This window comes from Arvicanthis niloticus, chromosome 1, assembly GCF_011762505.2.
Source record: "Arvicanthis niloticus isolate mArvNil1 chromosome 1, mArvNil1.pat.X, whole genome shotgun sequence".
Classification (NCBI taxonomy): Eukaryota; Metazoa; Chordata; class Mammalia; order Rodentia; family Muridae; genus Arvicanthis; species Arvicanthis niloticus.
The window spans coordinates 81,882,556-81,898,753 of NC_047658.1; the positions used below are offsets into that span (position 1 = coordinate 81,882,556).

The 16,198-nt window shown below is 36.7% G+C and overlaps 1 protein-coding gene across 2 annotated transcripts in view; it reads right to left on the reverse strand.

The window, feature by feature from the left end:
• Copb1 (coat protein complex I subunit beta 1) overlaps positions 1-16,198 on the reverse strand; it is a 35,109-nt gene that overhangs the window by 13,702 nt on the left and 5,209 nt on the right. For both annotated transcript variants that reach the window (XM_034508304.2, XM_034508314.2), the window contains exons 5-14: positions 13,545-13,659; positions 12,482-12,574; positions 8,936-9,073; positions 6,786-6,905; positions 6,158-6,265; positions 5,926-6,072; positions 5,419-5,564; positions 3,589-3,685; positions 2,007-2,167; positions 787-907 (exon numbers count right to left, since the gene is read on the reverse strand). In XM_034508304.2, coding sequence (XP_034364195.1) covers positions 787-907; positions 2,007-2,167; positions 3,589-3,685; positions 5,419-5,564; positions 5,926-6,072; positions 6,158-6,265; positions 6,786-6,905; positions 8,936-9,073; positions 12,482-12,574; positions 13,545-13,659 — 1,246 coding nt within the window. The remainder of the gene's footprint in view (positions 1-786; positions 908-2,006; positions 2,168-3,588; positions 3,686-5,418; positions 5,565-5,925; positions 6,073-6,157; positions 6,266-6,785; positions 6,906-8,935; positions 9,074-12,481; positions 12,575-13,544; positions 13,660-16,198) is intronic.

The window sequence follows — 16,198 nt, forward strand, 5'->3', positions numbered from 1 at the left end:
GTGTATGATGATAACAAATGCACTGGGAGGGATGGTAACCATATGAATATTTTTAATGCCACTTAACTGCACAATTAAAAATTGTTAAAATGGTAAACTTCAGGCTATGTATTGTTTTTACCACAATTTTTAAATTCAGGAAAAAGTACTCTGGCAGGTACTATAACTTTGTCTTGTTCCCAATTCTCAATATCTGGTCACTTTTCATCTTGATCCAGACATCAGAAAGAATACTGGAAAAGGGATGCATTGTTCTTTTACAATTGTTCTTTTTTCCTGAGACAAAAATCTCATTATGTAGTTCAGGCTGGCTTCAAACACAGATTTTTCTGACAAAGCCCTGTAAATGCTAGGATTTACAAGTATGGGCTGGTGAAGCTTGGAAGAATGGAAGCACAATACTGGAAATGAGACTATATTTTGAACTGTCAGAAACTGTAATTAGGTTCCAACTACAGATAGGAATCATTTCAGAGACATTTTAAAATAAAATAGGCAACAACAAAAAAAATGCTACTGAGAAAAAGCCATTGCTTTCATTGGCCGAAGACTAACCCCAGCCTACAGAAATGACTTCATAACCCCCCACACCACCTTCCTCAGAGTCATCATATTACTTCTGTATTATTTTTTTAGTCATGTTATACTACTGTGTCTGTTTCCTCTACTAGACCACAAGCTCTTTTATGACATGGCCTTTAGCATTAACTTTTAAGTTTTTCACTGTTCAACAGAGTAGACATTTAGTAATCAGTGACTGGACAAATACAAAATAAATGAACATACGTTTTGCTTTTTCTTCTCCTGAACCAATGCTACATAGCGTAATGCAATCTTGGTCAGAGTTGTGGCAAGAGAGGCAGCAACAAAGAAATCTCCATCCAGGAGGAATCCTCTCAAGGGTGGTCTGCAAAGGAATCAACAAACATGAAACTCCAAATCCTTTTGTTTTTTGTTTTTTTTAAATTTATATATTTTTTATTTATATGAGTACACTGCAGCTGTCTTCAGACATACACTAGAAGAGTGCATTGGATCCCATTACAGATGGTTGTGAGCCACCATGTGGTTGCTGGGAACTGAACTCAGGACCTCTGGCAGAGCAGTCAATGCTCTTAACCTCTGAGCCATCTCTCCAGCCTAACTCAGGTAAGCTACTTATTTCATGTTTGGTGATAAGAACCTCATTTAAATTCCTCATTAGTTCTCAAAATGAAAAAGAATATGTAACTAATACTTTTCTTAAATAACTCAACAGTCCAAAGAACAGAAAGAAAAGGCTGTTTAATTAAGGACAGATGTACTGGAGCTAATATGCTACTTCCAAGTGCTAGCTTATGTACTCTTTCACAGTGTTGCTTGTAGAGCTGTCTAGGTCTGAAATTGCTCTTCTTGAAAATGAAGACAGTATACTTTCTCTCAAAGGTCTGCTGTCAAGACTATGAGATCAACTATTTAGTGTAGCTTCTAGTACATAAGAAGTGTTCAAGAACACTGTACCATCATTTTTCTCATATTATAAATACAGACAGCAAAATAAAGAGGTAAAAAACCTGAAATGTTATGTTATTAATTAGAACTAGACAATTTGTACTAAGACTGTAGTTTCAGTGGCAGAGCACTAACCTAGCATGTGAGTAGCACTGAGTTATAGTCCTAGAGAGAAATGTATAATAAAGGAAAGAACGAAAAGAAAAAGGGGAAACTTCAAAATATCTTTTTGATAGTAACAAGCAATCAGACTTAAATATAAACACAGCATTTCCTACATGAGTGAAGTAAGTTTTATAAGAATATTTACTTCAGTGGGAACAGCAGGAACAAAAGACTAAAATTACAGAGACAATTCACAGGAAAACCTTACACACATACTTTATTTCAAGACTTTAAATGGCAAATACTTTCACTTAAGCATCAAAAACTAGTAAGAGAACGAAACCACACAGTTACTTTACCACAAGAGGAACAGTACAGCAGTTCAGCCAGCAGGGTGCAGAAGCTATTACCTGTCTTCTTCTTTCTTGGTAGGCCTGGAACTGCTGAGTGCACTCTGAGTAGCATAGGTGCCCATCTCTGTAACCAATTTCTGAACGGGCCCAACAGTTATTTCTTCTTCTGGCTTTAACTCACCAGCTTCTTTCTTTATTTCTGATTCTACAATTGGGATCTAAAAACCAAACGGAAACAATGATTTAATCATATCAACAGTAAAGTTACACTGAAATAGGCATTTGGACTGTGGAGCTCTGTGGGAAGAACAGAAGGTTTATAGTCAATGATTCTGATGTGAATTCCCACACCACCACTTACTACTTATATAATGCTGAATAATATAATAATTTTGAGCCTCATTTCTGAATTTATTATGGGGGAATCTTAATTCTTTCTGAATAATGCCTTAATAGAAAAACAGACAGGACAGTGTTTAGCAAAGTAGGTGCTTTCTGGGCCTCATTCCTCCTCTTTATCTCTTCTCCTGAAATATGAACCAAAACAACACTCATCCCTTTAAAATGAAATGTTTAAGTAACTTTCCCAACCACCCTGTTAGTTGATCACAGAGCTGCTACAGCTTGTTTGTCAACATGTTGCCTTAAATTTCTCATGTATGAAAAATTCTAAGAGTCTTTAATTAAACCTATTTTATGTTTTTTATTTTAGAGATGAAAAAAAGTTTAGGAACTTAAAGTGAAGGTCTCAGAGCTGATTCCTGACAATAATTAGCAAAGAACCCAGGTGTCCTGAAAAGTAGTCCATTGTTCATTGTATTCTACCATGAAGTCGTTTTGGTGAAGGAATATTCCAATATTAGTACACAAACTGTCTCAAGTTAGCCTTGCTCTGAGATAGGCTTTCAAAGCACATCAGCAATAGCATAGTTTGCAGCTATTGCTAGGCTACAAATCTTTAATGCCAACTCTCAAGAGCTAGAGGCAGGTACATCAGTAGATCCTTGAGTTCAAAGCCAGTCAAGTCTGTATAGTGAGTTTCAGGCCAGTCAGGGTTACACAGTGAGACCTTATCTCACAAGAGAAAAAGAAAAAGAGAAAGAAAAAGAAAAAAAGAGTGGCTCTAACTCCAGCACTTGGGAGGTGAAGAGAGGCCAGCCTTATCTATAAATTAAGTTCCAGAATAACCAATGCTATTAAGAAACCTGGTATTGAAAAAAACAAAACAAACTAACAAAAAAAAAAAGAAAAGAAAAGAAAAAAAAAAAAGAGAAGAGAAAAGAATTATACTAGCTGCACAGACATTCTTCTCAAACAAAATCTTACCCAGATAAATAATTATTTGAACAGGTGTTAATAGTTTTCATGGAGGCGGAGGGGAGGGGAGGGGAAAAAGGTGCAACTCTTAATTTTCTATAGCCCCTGAGGTTTATTTATCTGGGTAATTAAAACATAATTTTCAGTGTTCTTTAGCTCAAACACGACATAAGAAAAACACAAAAGTGAATGATTACATAAAAACTGCTGTTTTTCTTTGTTTGTGCTAGGCCTGAACATAGGGCTGCATTGAGCCGAACCATTGAGCTGCACTGCCAGCACAGCAGAGTTTTCTAAGGCACAGACCATCATACAAACGTACCTCCCCAAGGGACCTGCGGACCTCAGTCATCACACTCTGAATGTCTTCCTTTGTACTGCAGTACTCTCCCAGGATCCACAATGCTCCTCGGTAAATCCTAGGACAAGAATGTAAGATCTGAAATACAAACCTGGGAACAAATTGTGATGCAGAAACATTTCTCTATGAATTTAGGGTAAGGCAAGAAAACAGGATTTTGTGTTCTGGAAGAGAAACATTTCAGAAAGACTGTAACAAATGGGAAGCTAAGAAAATAGCTATTTGCACTCACTGTCATTAAGTACATTCTAAAATTAGCAAAAGTTAAATAGCAAAATATTTCCCATAGGCATTCATGTAGAGCATAGTTAAAATAAATTTGGCTTTATCACTTTGTACTAGGAAGAATATATAATTTGAACATATTTTTAAATTCATTTCACTTTTTACTTATAATCACTGCAAGATACAAAATGTTGAGGAGGATGACATATACAGAAGAACATCTAGTTGGGGTGGGGGGGTCAATTCACTAGTACAGTGTTTACCTAGGGACCACACAAGGTGCTGGGTTTGAAACCCAGCACGGAAAAACTAAGCAATGATAGCCAGCTGTAGTAGGCACATATCTGTAATAAAGGCACTCAGGCTAGGCTACACAGTAGTATCCCGTTACAAGAACAAAGCAGTTCCCAACTTAAAATGTCACAGGGGAAATATGAATAAGATGGCCCAACAGACACCTGTGTTTGAATGCTTGGCCATCTGCAGTGGCACTATTATGAGGTATGGCCTTGACAGAGTAGGTGTGACCTTGTTGGAGTAGGTATGGCCTTGCTGTAGGAAGTGAGTCACTATGGAGGTAGGCTTTGAGGTCATAGATGCTCAAGCTATGCCCAATGTGACACAGTCACTTCCTGTTGCCTGTGGATCCAGATGTAGAACTCTCAGCTCCCTCTCCAGCACCATATCTGTCTGCAAGCCATCATGCTTCCCACCATGACAATAATGGGCTAAACCTCTGAAGTGAAACATTTTCCACTGTAAGAGTTGCTGTGGTCATGGTATCTCTATACAGTAATAGAAACCCTGAGACAGTTAACAAAGACAGCAACAATTTTCTATTTTAAAATGTTAAACTGGATGAAATTTTTAGCTATCCCTTTACTTAGATTTTAACTGAATTTATTTAGAAAAATAAAATCAATCATAGAAACTAAAGGCCCAGAAGATTTCAGTTCTCAAAGGAAAAGCTTTCATACAATTTTTTTTCTCATAACAGGACAAATCTTACTTTCATATATATATATATATATATATATACACACACACACACACATCATACATAATATGTGTAGGGTATGTATGTATGTATGATACCTCTCAGTCACGTTCACATTACTGAACCAACCCTATTTAAGTAGACATATTATAGATCTCTTGTAGTTTATCCAGTAAATGCAATAAATGAAGCAAAAATTTGTATTCAACAAGTCTTTCTCATAAACAAAGGCTAATAGAATCTAACATATTGTCAGATTCAGATTGTTGTTTTAAACCTTTTCAATAAATGCTAAGGGTGACAAATAATAGGTATTCAAAAGGTGATTTTAAGTACAACACTTAAAAAAATGTTTCTTAGTCATTCTGTGATTCACAATGTTTTAGATGTAATTAGAATACAAAAACCTAACTAAAACAATTCTATGCACTATGAACTGAGAATAATGGTGGATGATGTTTTGCATTGTATATCTTGTTTCCTCTCTATTTTATTTTCTACTAATTGACTCTTTTAAAACAGAAACTGACAAAATGCTCAACTTTACATTAAGTGTAGTTTAAACTTACTTGACAGACTTAATAGCATGGAAGACTTCCAGCATCTTCTCAACAATCAACATCCTCAGGTTGTCAAAGCGCTGAATGGCTTCACGAACAAACTCCAAGACATCAGCAGCTGCTGCTTCATTATTGTCACTGAGAAACTCCATTAGCTAACAAAAAAAGAGAAATGGGACAAATAGTTACATAGTTTCCAGAAAGAAAATTACACAAAGTCAGAAATAAATTAATGAACAAAGAATGTAAGTTAGTGATTTTTAAAATATAGAACAAAACATAAGCTGAGACAGATACTACTACATAAACAGAAGTCCCAATAGTTCTGTGTGCAGCAAAATTTTTGAAGATTAAGAAAAACTCTAGTCAGCATAGGAATACACATAAAGATCAACAATGTACAGTGAGACTTCTATTATTTCAGATGGTTGCAATTTCAGTAGATATAAAATAACTAAAAAAGAAAAATAAAAACATCTAGAGAATTTCACAAGTAAAATAATAAGAGTTACACACCACAGGAATAACATTTGCAGCCATATCTGGAAATCGGACTGAGCAGGAATGCAGTGTTCGCACAAGAAGCTGTCGGTATTTGTCAGTGTCTTCATGCTCAGACACATTATTTGTTTTAATTACTTCCTTCTTCAAGACAATAACTAACTATGGGGGACAAAAAGTAAAAATAAGTGAAAATTACATCATATCTGGACCACTTACAAACAATGTCACCAATGTTCTGTTTTACCTCTTCAACATTCCTAGATGAGACAAGATCCAGTGCTAACTGCAGCGTTTTCTTGCGCACTTCTAAGTCTGGTGTACTCAGTACTCTTAGGATGTCCATGACCAGATCCTGAAAAAAAACCCAAAACACAGAGTGACGCCAGTGTTTCTCTTAACAAGAAAAATATCTTAATTGCACCACAGTGCTATTTGCCCTCCATCACCTCAGTCCTCTGATTAGTAATGGAATTAGTAGTGTAGAAAGAAGTAGATACTCTGGGTTGCCTAGTGTAATGAGACATGGGGTGATGACATCACATATGACACAGCCAAACTGACAATGTATCAATGTATCAACTCTATCAAGTTTTAGATCCAACTTGTTTCATGGAAAATATAAAAGTCAGAGGAACAAGCTAAGTGACATTTCAGCGAAGTAACCAGCCACATCCAGGAGGAAGAACATTTTAGAGAAAACCCAATTTAGTTAATCAATGTCATGTAGAAAGACCTAAAAGGAGATGGTGATTTAAGAGTTACACCCCAGTTGCCCAAAATTTACAGCACCAGGCTTCTTCAGGTTCTAGGTTAAGTTACCTACAGTGGCAAGGCTTGGGGATGATCTGAACATAAAGGACAACAGAACTCACCTGGAGGACTCGTTCATGAGCAGGATGCTCTTTTAATTCTACCAGTCGGTCCAGGACGATGAGCTTTACATTGTTATCACTCTCCTTAATAATTAAATCAATGTAACACTGAGCAGCAGCCTATTAAAAAAAAGAAAGAAAGAAAGAAATGCATTCTGGAAAAACCACTGTTGTGAAAATAAGAACTGGCCCTCCCTGCCAGGCCATTAAGAAGCTAAAATAAACTCATTTGCCATTTGCCTCTGCATTAGCATTTATGCATTTCATTTAGAGGAGCGTGTATATGTGGTCCCTAATTATAACAAGCCTCAGTGATACTCCAGACTACAAGGCATGGGAAGGATTACAAAGTCAAGGATGGAAAGGAGCTGCTACAGATGCAAATGGACTGAAACTAAGGAAACAGCAGAAGAGGGCAGAGAATCTGAGTATGACTATTAAACACATTTCACATCAGGAATAAAGTTTAATATTTCTATATTTTTATTACAGTGATAAAAAACAGGAATATAAAGATAACCTTTTAGGAGGCAGTGCAGGTGACTGAGCCCCTTGCATGTCTCAGTTAAGTGCTTTAGCAATGGAGCTACATCCCTAGTGCCCTGTTAATGTTTTTACATAAGACTTTTAAAGGTATAGTTTGTAGAATGATCAAGTTTAAAAAAAAATCAAAGGAAAAAGTAGCCAATCTAGAAAAGTTCTTAATAGTCAAAGTTGGAACAACTTGAACAAAATAATGATAACAGTAGGTTATGATACATAGACATGATTCATATTGATATAAATGAAAAAGAGTAAGAAAGAGAAAATCAGTATTTCCTTACGTAGGAATGCCACAGTAACTGTTCAGTGAGGTACTATAAAGTTACCCTTAGAATATTTAGTAATAGCTCTTGCTGAGAAAAATCCATTTACCAGTGCTAAAATTAGTGGAAACAAATCTGAGGCGTGACAAGAAATCTACAGTTTCAAAGTACTTTGAATATATTTTGACTATGACCAGAAAAATCAGAACAGTAGAGAAATCAGGGAGACAGCACTTGACCTAACTAACCATGAATAAGGTATACAGGTATCCTGTACTGAGGACATGAGAAAACAGAAGACTGGTTTTGTCCTATTCGTCCCCAAATGCCTAATCTCACTGATTATGAGAAAACATGAGACACACTCACGTTCTAGAATCTCTTATAAACAACCTCATATTCTTCATGAGGCATGGAAATAACATTTACAGATCAGAGGAGATTCAGATAGGTTAACTGTGGGATCCCCGAGTGGACCATGAAACAGAAAAGGGCAGTAAGTGAAATTTCAAGAGAAATTGGAACAAAATCTAGTTTATGTGACAATACTATTTCAATGTTAGTTTTGATAATTATATGATTACACAAGGTATGAACATTACAGGATGCTAGAAGAGGAATGTAAGAGAACTCTGTCCTATTTCTGATTTCCCTTTAAGTTTAAAATTATTTCTAAATAAACTGTTTTAAGTATTAACAGGTAAAACAGTAAACTCAACAATTTATGCTAGCTGGCTTTCTAGAATAACTGTTCTCTGAACATATAAGTGGTATTTGACAAAGTCTTGATGGACTAAACAAAAGAAAAGAAATGCAATAATCTATTATTAAAGATCCCCCAAAATTTTTTATGTCATCATTATAGATCCATTTTTAACACAATTATGAAGAGATCTTAAAACATCAGTAAAATTCTCTAGAAACTAGAAATACTGTAATTCTCTATCCTTCTCTCTTTTCTCTATAAGTGTGTGAAAGCAGAAAGAAAGGCTGAATTACGTAAGAAGGTAAATTATCTTACAAAATCTGTAGTCCTCTCTACCACATGCCTAGCCTGTGGCTTGGTGGTCAAGGGTAGATATGAATGCAGCCCTGCACAAAACTGTACTTTCCTAAAGCTCTGTGTGGGTGTGGGTGGGTACCCGAGTTGAGGGGTACTGATATTTTTCCCGCCTCTAACTCAGTTGTGTGGTTCTCAAGTAAGGACTTTGTAGATATCCTGTTAATGATGTCAAATGTTGGACGTACCTGCGTTAAGCATAGCAAGTGGCCATATAAATAACTTCAGTGTCATTAAATCATGAGGGATAAGACAGGATGTCTATCATATTGTCACCAAAGTACCTTTATTGCAGTTGGTGCACTTGACAGTGTTACCAGTGTCCCAGCAGCTTCGTATTTTACAGCAGGACTCGATGACTGCAGTAAGTTATAGATACATCGAATGAAACGGGCCCTTTCTGATGGATTAGCGTGACAGACCTGGAAAAGAGAACATTTAGGCTTCAGCTGATTTCAAGAATGCTATACACTCATAGGAGGCCACATTCCCAGCCTTTATAATTACTTTCAGATGTGTTTTTTTGTTTGTTTGTTGTGTTTTGGCTTTCTGAGACAGGATTTCCCTGTATAACTGCTCTAGCTGTCCTGGAACTCACTTTGTAGACCAGGCTGGGCTCAAACTCACAGAGATCCCCCTGCCTCTGTTTCTTGAATACTGGGATCAAATATATGCACCACCACTGCCTGGCTCCAGATGGAATTTTTTAATGCATGGTGACTCTCACCTTTAATCTCAGCCTTCAGGAAGAGACAGGCAGATCTCTGTCAAGTTCCAGGCCAACTAGGGTTACATACATAAGGAGACATTGCCTCAATAAATAATAAGTAAACTACAATAAAAAAGCTAAGAATATTTCAAATATATATTTAAAAAACAGCCAATACTGAGTGAGATGTAATAAACACTGATAGTTTCAGAAAGAAATGTATTTCAAATAACTGTCACAGGAGCTGGCTGGATGGCTCCAAAAGTAAAGGTATTTGTGGAGCAAGCTGGCAACGAGAGTGAGCCCTGGAACCATACAAAAGTAAAGGGAAACCATCTACTCCACAAAGTTCTCTAACCTCCATAGTTATGCCATGACATGTGCATGCACACACCCAAAAATTAAAAAGCAAATTCAAGTAACTGTCATAGTCACTTGTGCATTTATCTGTTTTATCATAATTTACATTTTCATTGTTTCACAAGTTCTCAGTGGGCTTTTAAAGACATGAGTATTTTGAAAACGTGAAAGAAAAGTCAAAGCAAGAAAAGCTAGAACACATTCTAATGTACTAATATAAATGTCCTGATAGACTAGTACATATCACTTAAATTTTTAGTCTAGATGCCAAGCCAAAGAAGACACACTGAGAGTAGTAGTGGACACCTTTAGTCCCAGAACTCAGAAAGTGACTATGAGAACAATCTGGATGATATTTACATTTTGTTTATCAGAACATGATGACAATCAGCTCTTTCAAAAGATATTGCAAACTAAAGTGCAGTCAATGTAGGAGGATAGCTGAGTCCAGGAGTTCAGGGTTGCATAGCTAAGACCTTGCTCTCCAACCTCCACAAAATCCCAACAGCAAAAGTGCTGACAATAAAGTGCTGACCCTCCCCCAACTTTAACAGTACTAAGGGCCTGTGTGAGTCAGGCCTGTGTGTACCAGACAGTGTTCTACTAGTGAGCTTCGGCTCAGGCCCCAAGGCTTGCTCTTCCCACAGTGTCCTCTGAGAACTATCTCAGGGTTTTTAAGATATTGCTTATCTTTTGGAAGCAATGTACCCCAATAACTTTCTACTAGGCTTCACCTTTTATGTTCTAACACCTGTATACTGACACACTGAGATCCAAGACTTTTGAGGACACAAACAGTATCCAAACCATAGCACCAAGTTTAATGTTTAATTTTTTATAGTATTAGGTTCATAGTGAGAGAGGTATGTGCCTTTTCTTCCATTTAACTCAGAAGCTACTTAAGGGTTATTAGCTAGTCAGTATTGTTGTAAAACACTGACTACATCATTGGAAAAGTAGTACTGACAGATTTGCTCATCATAAGGTTGTAACAAGTCTTAAAACTGCAACTCTCACAAATGTTTCTGAAGCATGATGAGGTATTTTCCATTTTGCTTCACTTTCAAAAAATTTTTTTAGAATTATTTATTTATTTTATGTCTATGAGTACACTGTAACTGTTTTCAGACACACCAGAAGAGGGCATCAGATCCCATTACAGATGGTTGTGAGCCACCATATGGTTGCTGGGAATTGAACTCAGGACCTCTGGAAGAGCAGACAGTGCTCTAAACCACTAAGCCATCTCTTCACCCCTCTGCTTCACTTTTAAATTATAGTGTATCTGTGTCTATGACATGGGGAGAGCCAAGGGTTATACATACATGTGTGGTGGTTGGATGGTATCTTAGCTCTCTTCTTCTACCTTTATGTGGGTTCTGGGTATGAAGCTTAGAATACCAGGCTATGCCCTGAGCACCTTCGCCCACTGATCCACCTTACCAGCCCCATCTAATCATACTTTAAAAATCAAACACTTATAAAGCTTATTAATTTTTAGTTTTTCAAAACAGTTTAATGTATAATAAAAAAATCCTGCATTTTATTCTAAAGCCTGATTCATAATCCGCTTAATGACTGGGCAGTACACAATGAGTTGTTTGAGCTATATTGATAATTTATTTATTATAGTTTTAAAAAGAATAGAAGCAAGTACTTGGGAAACACATTAAAGGTATTAAAGAAAAAAGGATTTAAGAAGGCATAAACTAAGATATGTAATAATATGTATCATTAAAACATTATTATTGGGGTTAGCAAGGTGACTAAGTGGGCTAAGATACTTGCCATGCAGCCTGACAATCTGAGTTCTGGCTATCTCTGGGACCTACACAGTGGAAGGAGAGAAGTGACCCTCAAAAGTCCTCCCAAGGCATGCCACCAGCTCACAATAAATATATAAAATATCAAGTTAAAAAATTAACATGCCAATTGAGGAATATTCCAGAATAAGACCATTTACTTTTGTCTTAAATTGCCAATTTACATATCACAAATTATCATTCTTTTTAAGAAATTTTTATTCTTCTCTCATGTTAATCCTGACTGTACTTCCCCTCTTTCCTCTCACCACAGTCTCTCCCTCCCACTTTCCTTCTTCCCCAGATCCAGCCCCCCCACCCCCCATCTCCCCTTAGAAAACAGCAGGCCTGCCAGATGTGGAATTGGCGAAGTTCTTTTCCCATTATGTAGTCTGCCCTTTTGACTTTTTGATTGTCCTTTGCCTTAAGAAACTTTAGTTTCTTGAGGTCCCATTTATTAATTGCTGATCTTAGTGTCTGCACTATTGGTGTTCTGTTAAGGAAGTTGTCTCCTGTGCCAACACATCAAGAATATTCTCCACTTTCTCTTCTATCAGGATCATTGTATGTGGTTTTGTGTGGAGGTCTTTGATCCACATGGACCTGAGTTTTGTGCAGGGTGAAAGATACGGATCTATTTGCATTCTCTACATGCAGACATCCAGTTAGACCAGCACTATTTGTTGAAGATGCTTTCTTTTTTCATTGTATATTACTGGTTTCTTTTTTAAAAATCAGGTATCCATAGGTATGTGGATTTATGTCTGGGTCTTTGATTCACTGATTAACAGGTCTGTTTTTATGCCAAAACCACTTGGTATTTATTACTACAGCTCTATACTATAGCTTGAAATCAGGAATGGTGATACCTCCAGAAGTTCTTTTATTGTATAGAATTGCTTTAGCTATCTTGGGTTTTTCTCTATCATTCTTACCTTATAAATTTTTATCATTCTTACCTTATAAATCAGTTCAACAATAACCAACTGTAGAATGTCTCCAAATGTCTGAACTTGATCAATACATGTACTTAAATAATCCAAAGCTCGATCCTAAAAAAATAAGAGTATATTTATCATACTTCTCATTTGGTGTAATGAATTAAGAGAATACACACACACACACACACACACACACACACACACATTTCCCCAAATATAAAACTAATGAAGAAACTGAGGCAAAAAAGAATTAACTGAAGGAAAAAAGTGAAAGAAATTAAGGAAGAAACTAAATAAATGTATGTCAGAAAATCAAAACATTTCCTAGAATTGGATACATATGTGTGGTCTGAATTTTTCTTAACTGGCAAGTCAAAGGAAAAAGTCCTAAGTCCTATATGATTCAGAATATTCATGTAATTGAAATAAAGCAGCAGTTTAAACATGTTATTTCTAAATCAGGTATACTGGCACATACCTGTAACCCCAGCACCTGAGAAGCAGAGGCACAAGGATCACTACAAATTTGAGGCCAACCTGATCTACATAGCAAGTTCTAAGTCAGCAGGGCTACATTGGGAGATTCTGTCTCAAAACCCCCAAATGAATAAAGAGTATAGCTGTATTTGTATTTCTATTACTGAGACCTAAAAAAAAAAAAAAAAAAAAAATCTAGCCATCCTCATGATCAGACAATGTATACACAGAACTATCAATACTTTTTTTTTTATTTTTCAAGACAGGGTTTCTCTGTGTAGCCCTGGCTAACCTGGACATTACTCTATAGACCTCAAACCATAGGTACTCCAAATCAACTAATTAAAAACATGTTATCTGCTGAGGCTAGGCTTAATGGCACACACATGGGAGTTGAAGGTAAATGGATTTTTGTGAGCTCAGGGTCAGCCTGATCTATGTAGTGAGTTCTAGGACAGCCAGAGCTACATAGTGAGAGCCTGTCCCAAAACAAACCAAACAAATCAAAACAGCCAAAACAAAATGAAACAATAAAGAAAACATGCCAAGGACCTAGTTTTAATTTTGTTTAACTATAGTAAGGAAGTATTTATAGGTGTTTTACCTGATCTGCATGAATTAGCATCATAAACGCATTTCTTTTGCAGCTTGCATCCTTCTCATTTACCAGAAAATCATGTATCAGCTCAGGAGCATCAGGTATAAGATGTTCAAAATTTCTTTAAATGAAACAGGTAACATCCATATTAAATAAATGCCCACTTTCTTATTTCAGTTGCTTTTAGACACTAACAACAATAAAACAATACTTTTGTGTTTTGGAATTATACATCAATTAGAAGCAGGAGAAGAAACCGTAGGTTAGAACTTCATCTAGTAAGTTAACGCAGTGTCAATTTTACAACATTACAACCTTTGAGGGTAGGGAGGCAGGAGTGGGTGGGTGGGTGGGAGAACATCCTCATAGACACAGGGCTTGGGGGAGGGGGGAGGACAAGGAAAAGGGATAACATTTGAAATGTAAATAAAGAAAGCATCCAACTTAAAAAAAAAAAGAAAAAAGGAGTATATAGGAAAAAGAGTCTGTTTTTATTATCTGTGCAGCGTATTTACTAACAACACTGTTTTAGAAACATAGTATTTATAGTACGTAGAATGATAAATATTAGCATAGAGAATTGGTATGCAGGAGCAGGAGAGAAAATTCAGTGGTTAAGAGAACTGGCTGCTCTTCCAGAGGACATGAGTTCCATTCTCAGCACCCACATGCTGGCTCAGAGCTGCTCTAACTCCACTCCTAATGTATCTGAAGCCCTCTTCTGGCTTTCTTGAGCATCAGGCACTCGAGTGGGAAACATACACACACGGAGGCAGAAGAACACCCATATACATACAAAGAAACAATAATTTAAAGAAGGGATATATAATAAAATATATGTCAAAATTTGTTATCATAGTTCCAAAAATTCTTAATTGCATCATACTGTTCAAATTTTCAGTTGTCTTATACCTGTTCCCATTTTTGTGTGCCCTTTAAAGTTCTGACATATATACAGTGCCTATGGCAACAGTCAAGAATTCAATAATTATCAACAAAATATCACTTCTGTCAACATACAGCATAACACTAAAATAAATAAAATTGTGTTTCAGCCATGTAACATATTAAAAAACAAAGATGTTTATAAAAATATTTCAGGGGCTGAAGAGATAAATTAGGTGGAAAAGTACTTGCAGACCTAAGTTCTACCCCTAGAACTTCTGTGAAAAAGGGGGGTGGAGGGGACAAAGATGACTCAGCAGTTAAGGGCACTGGCTGCTCTTTCAGAGGTCCTGAGGATTCCCAGCAACCACATGGTGGCTCACAACCATCTGTGATGGGATCTGATCCCCTTTCCTGATATTCATGAAGACAGACCACAGAGCACTCATATAAGATAAATTAATTAATCTTTTTTTTTTTTTTTTTTTTTTTTGAGACAGGGTTTCTCTGTGTAGTCCTGACTGTCCTGGAACTCACTCTGTAGACCAGGCTGGCCTTGAACTCAGAAATCCGCCTGCCTCTGCCTCCCAAGTGCTGGGATTAAAGGCGTGCACCACCACTGCCCGGCTAAATTAATGAATCTTAATTAATGAATCTTAAGAAACTTAAATCTTAAGAAACTTAAAAACCGGCTAAATTAATGAATCTTAAGAAGAAAAAAAAAGCCAAGTTGGGTGGTACATGCTTTTAATTCCATCACTCAGGAGGCAGAGGCATGTGGATCTCTGTGAGTTCAATGCCAGCCTGGTGTAATCTTAGTGCTGAGAAGATAAAGACAAGAAGATACCTGGGGCTCTCTGGTCAGCTAACCTAGATACTTGGCGAGTTCCTCGACAATGAGACCTCATGTCAAAGTTAAAGGCTGATGGTGCCTGAGGAACAATATCTAATGTTCTCTGGCCTGAGCACACACACACTCATATAAACATACACATTTACAGATGTGCACAGAGATAAAATAATATATATCCTAGTTAAAGTGGCAGTGCTAGGAATCCAACCCAGGACCATGCTCACACGTTCTAGGCAAGGACTCTGCTACTGAGCTCTGTCTACCACTGCCCCATAATCTACTTCTAATGGACTGACAGCCATGACTTTAACAATTTAGTAATCTAGTCTTCTTTGAACTTTACAACTGTTTTAAAGTTCAACCTCTTCAGCTTTATTATTTTACTCTAATGATTGTCCCAAAGCCTTGTTCTTGCAAAACAAACAACCACTGAGCTATGTCCCCAACCTTTTCTATTTAGAGATGCATTCCCCATTTCAGATGCATCCCTTTTCCCATTTCCTCTCCCTAGAAAACCCCTGTCCCATGCTCCCTTCTCCTTTTTGCTTTTATACAATTTTTTTTTTTTATTCAAAACAAGAATTTTAAACAAGGTAAAAAATGCGATGCCTTTAGCAAGTGAATAAATGAACTAAGTGAACTGCAGCAATACAATTAGGAAAAATGGCTATGGTCTTAAACTAGAGAGCATACAGTAACTTTAGGTGGCACTGTGCCACTCAAGCTGACTGTTGTCATGCAGAAACTAGGGACTATGGATGTCAGATCTTTTTGACTTCTCCATGGTAACAATTGAATGATAGTAAGAGAAAAAAACACTGTATTGATTAGTAAAACGTATCTACAAGTACATACATTCGGTAACCATCACACTGGAACCACTAATCTAAAGCACAGAAAACAGAAATAAAGCAAAGGCGTA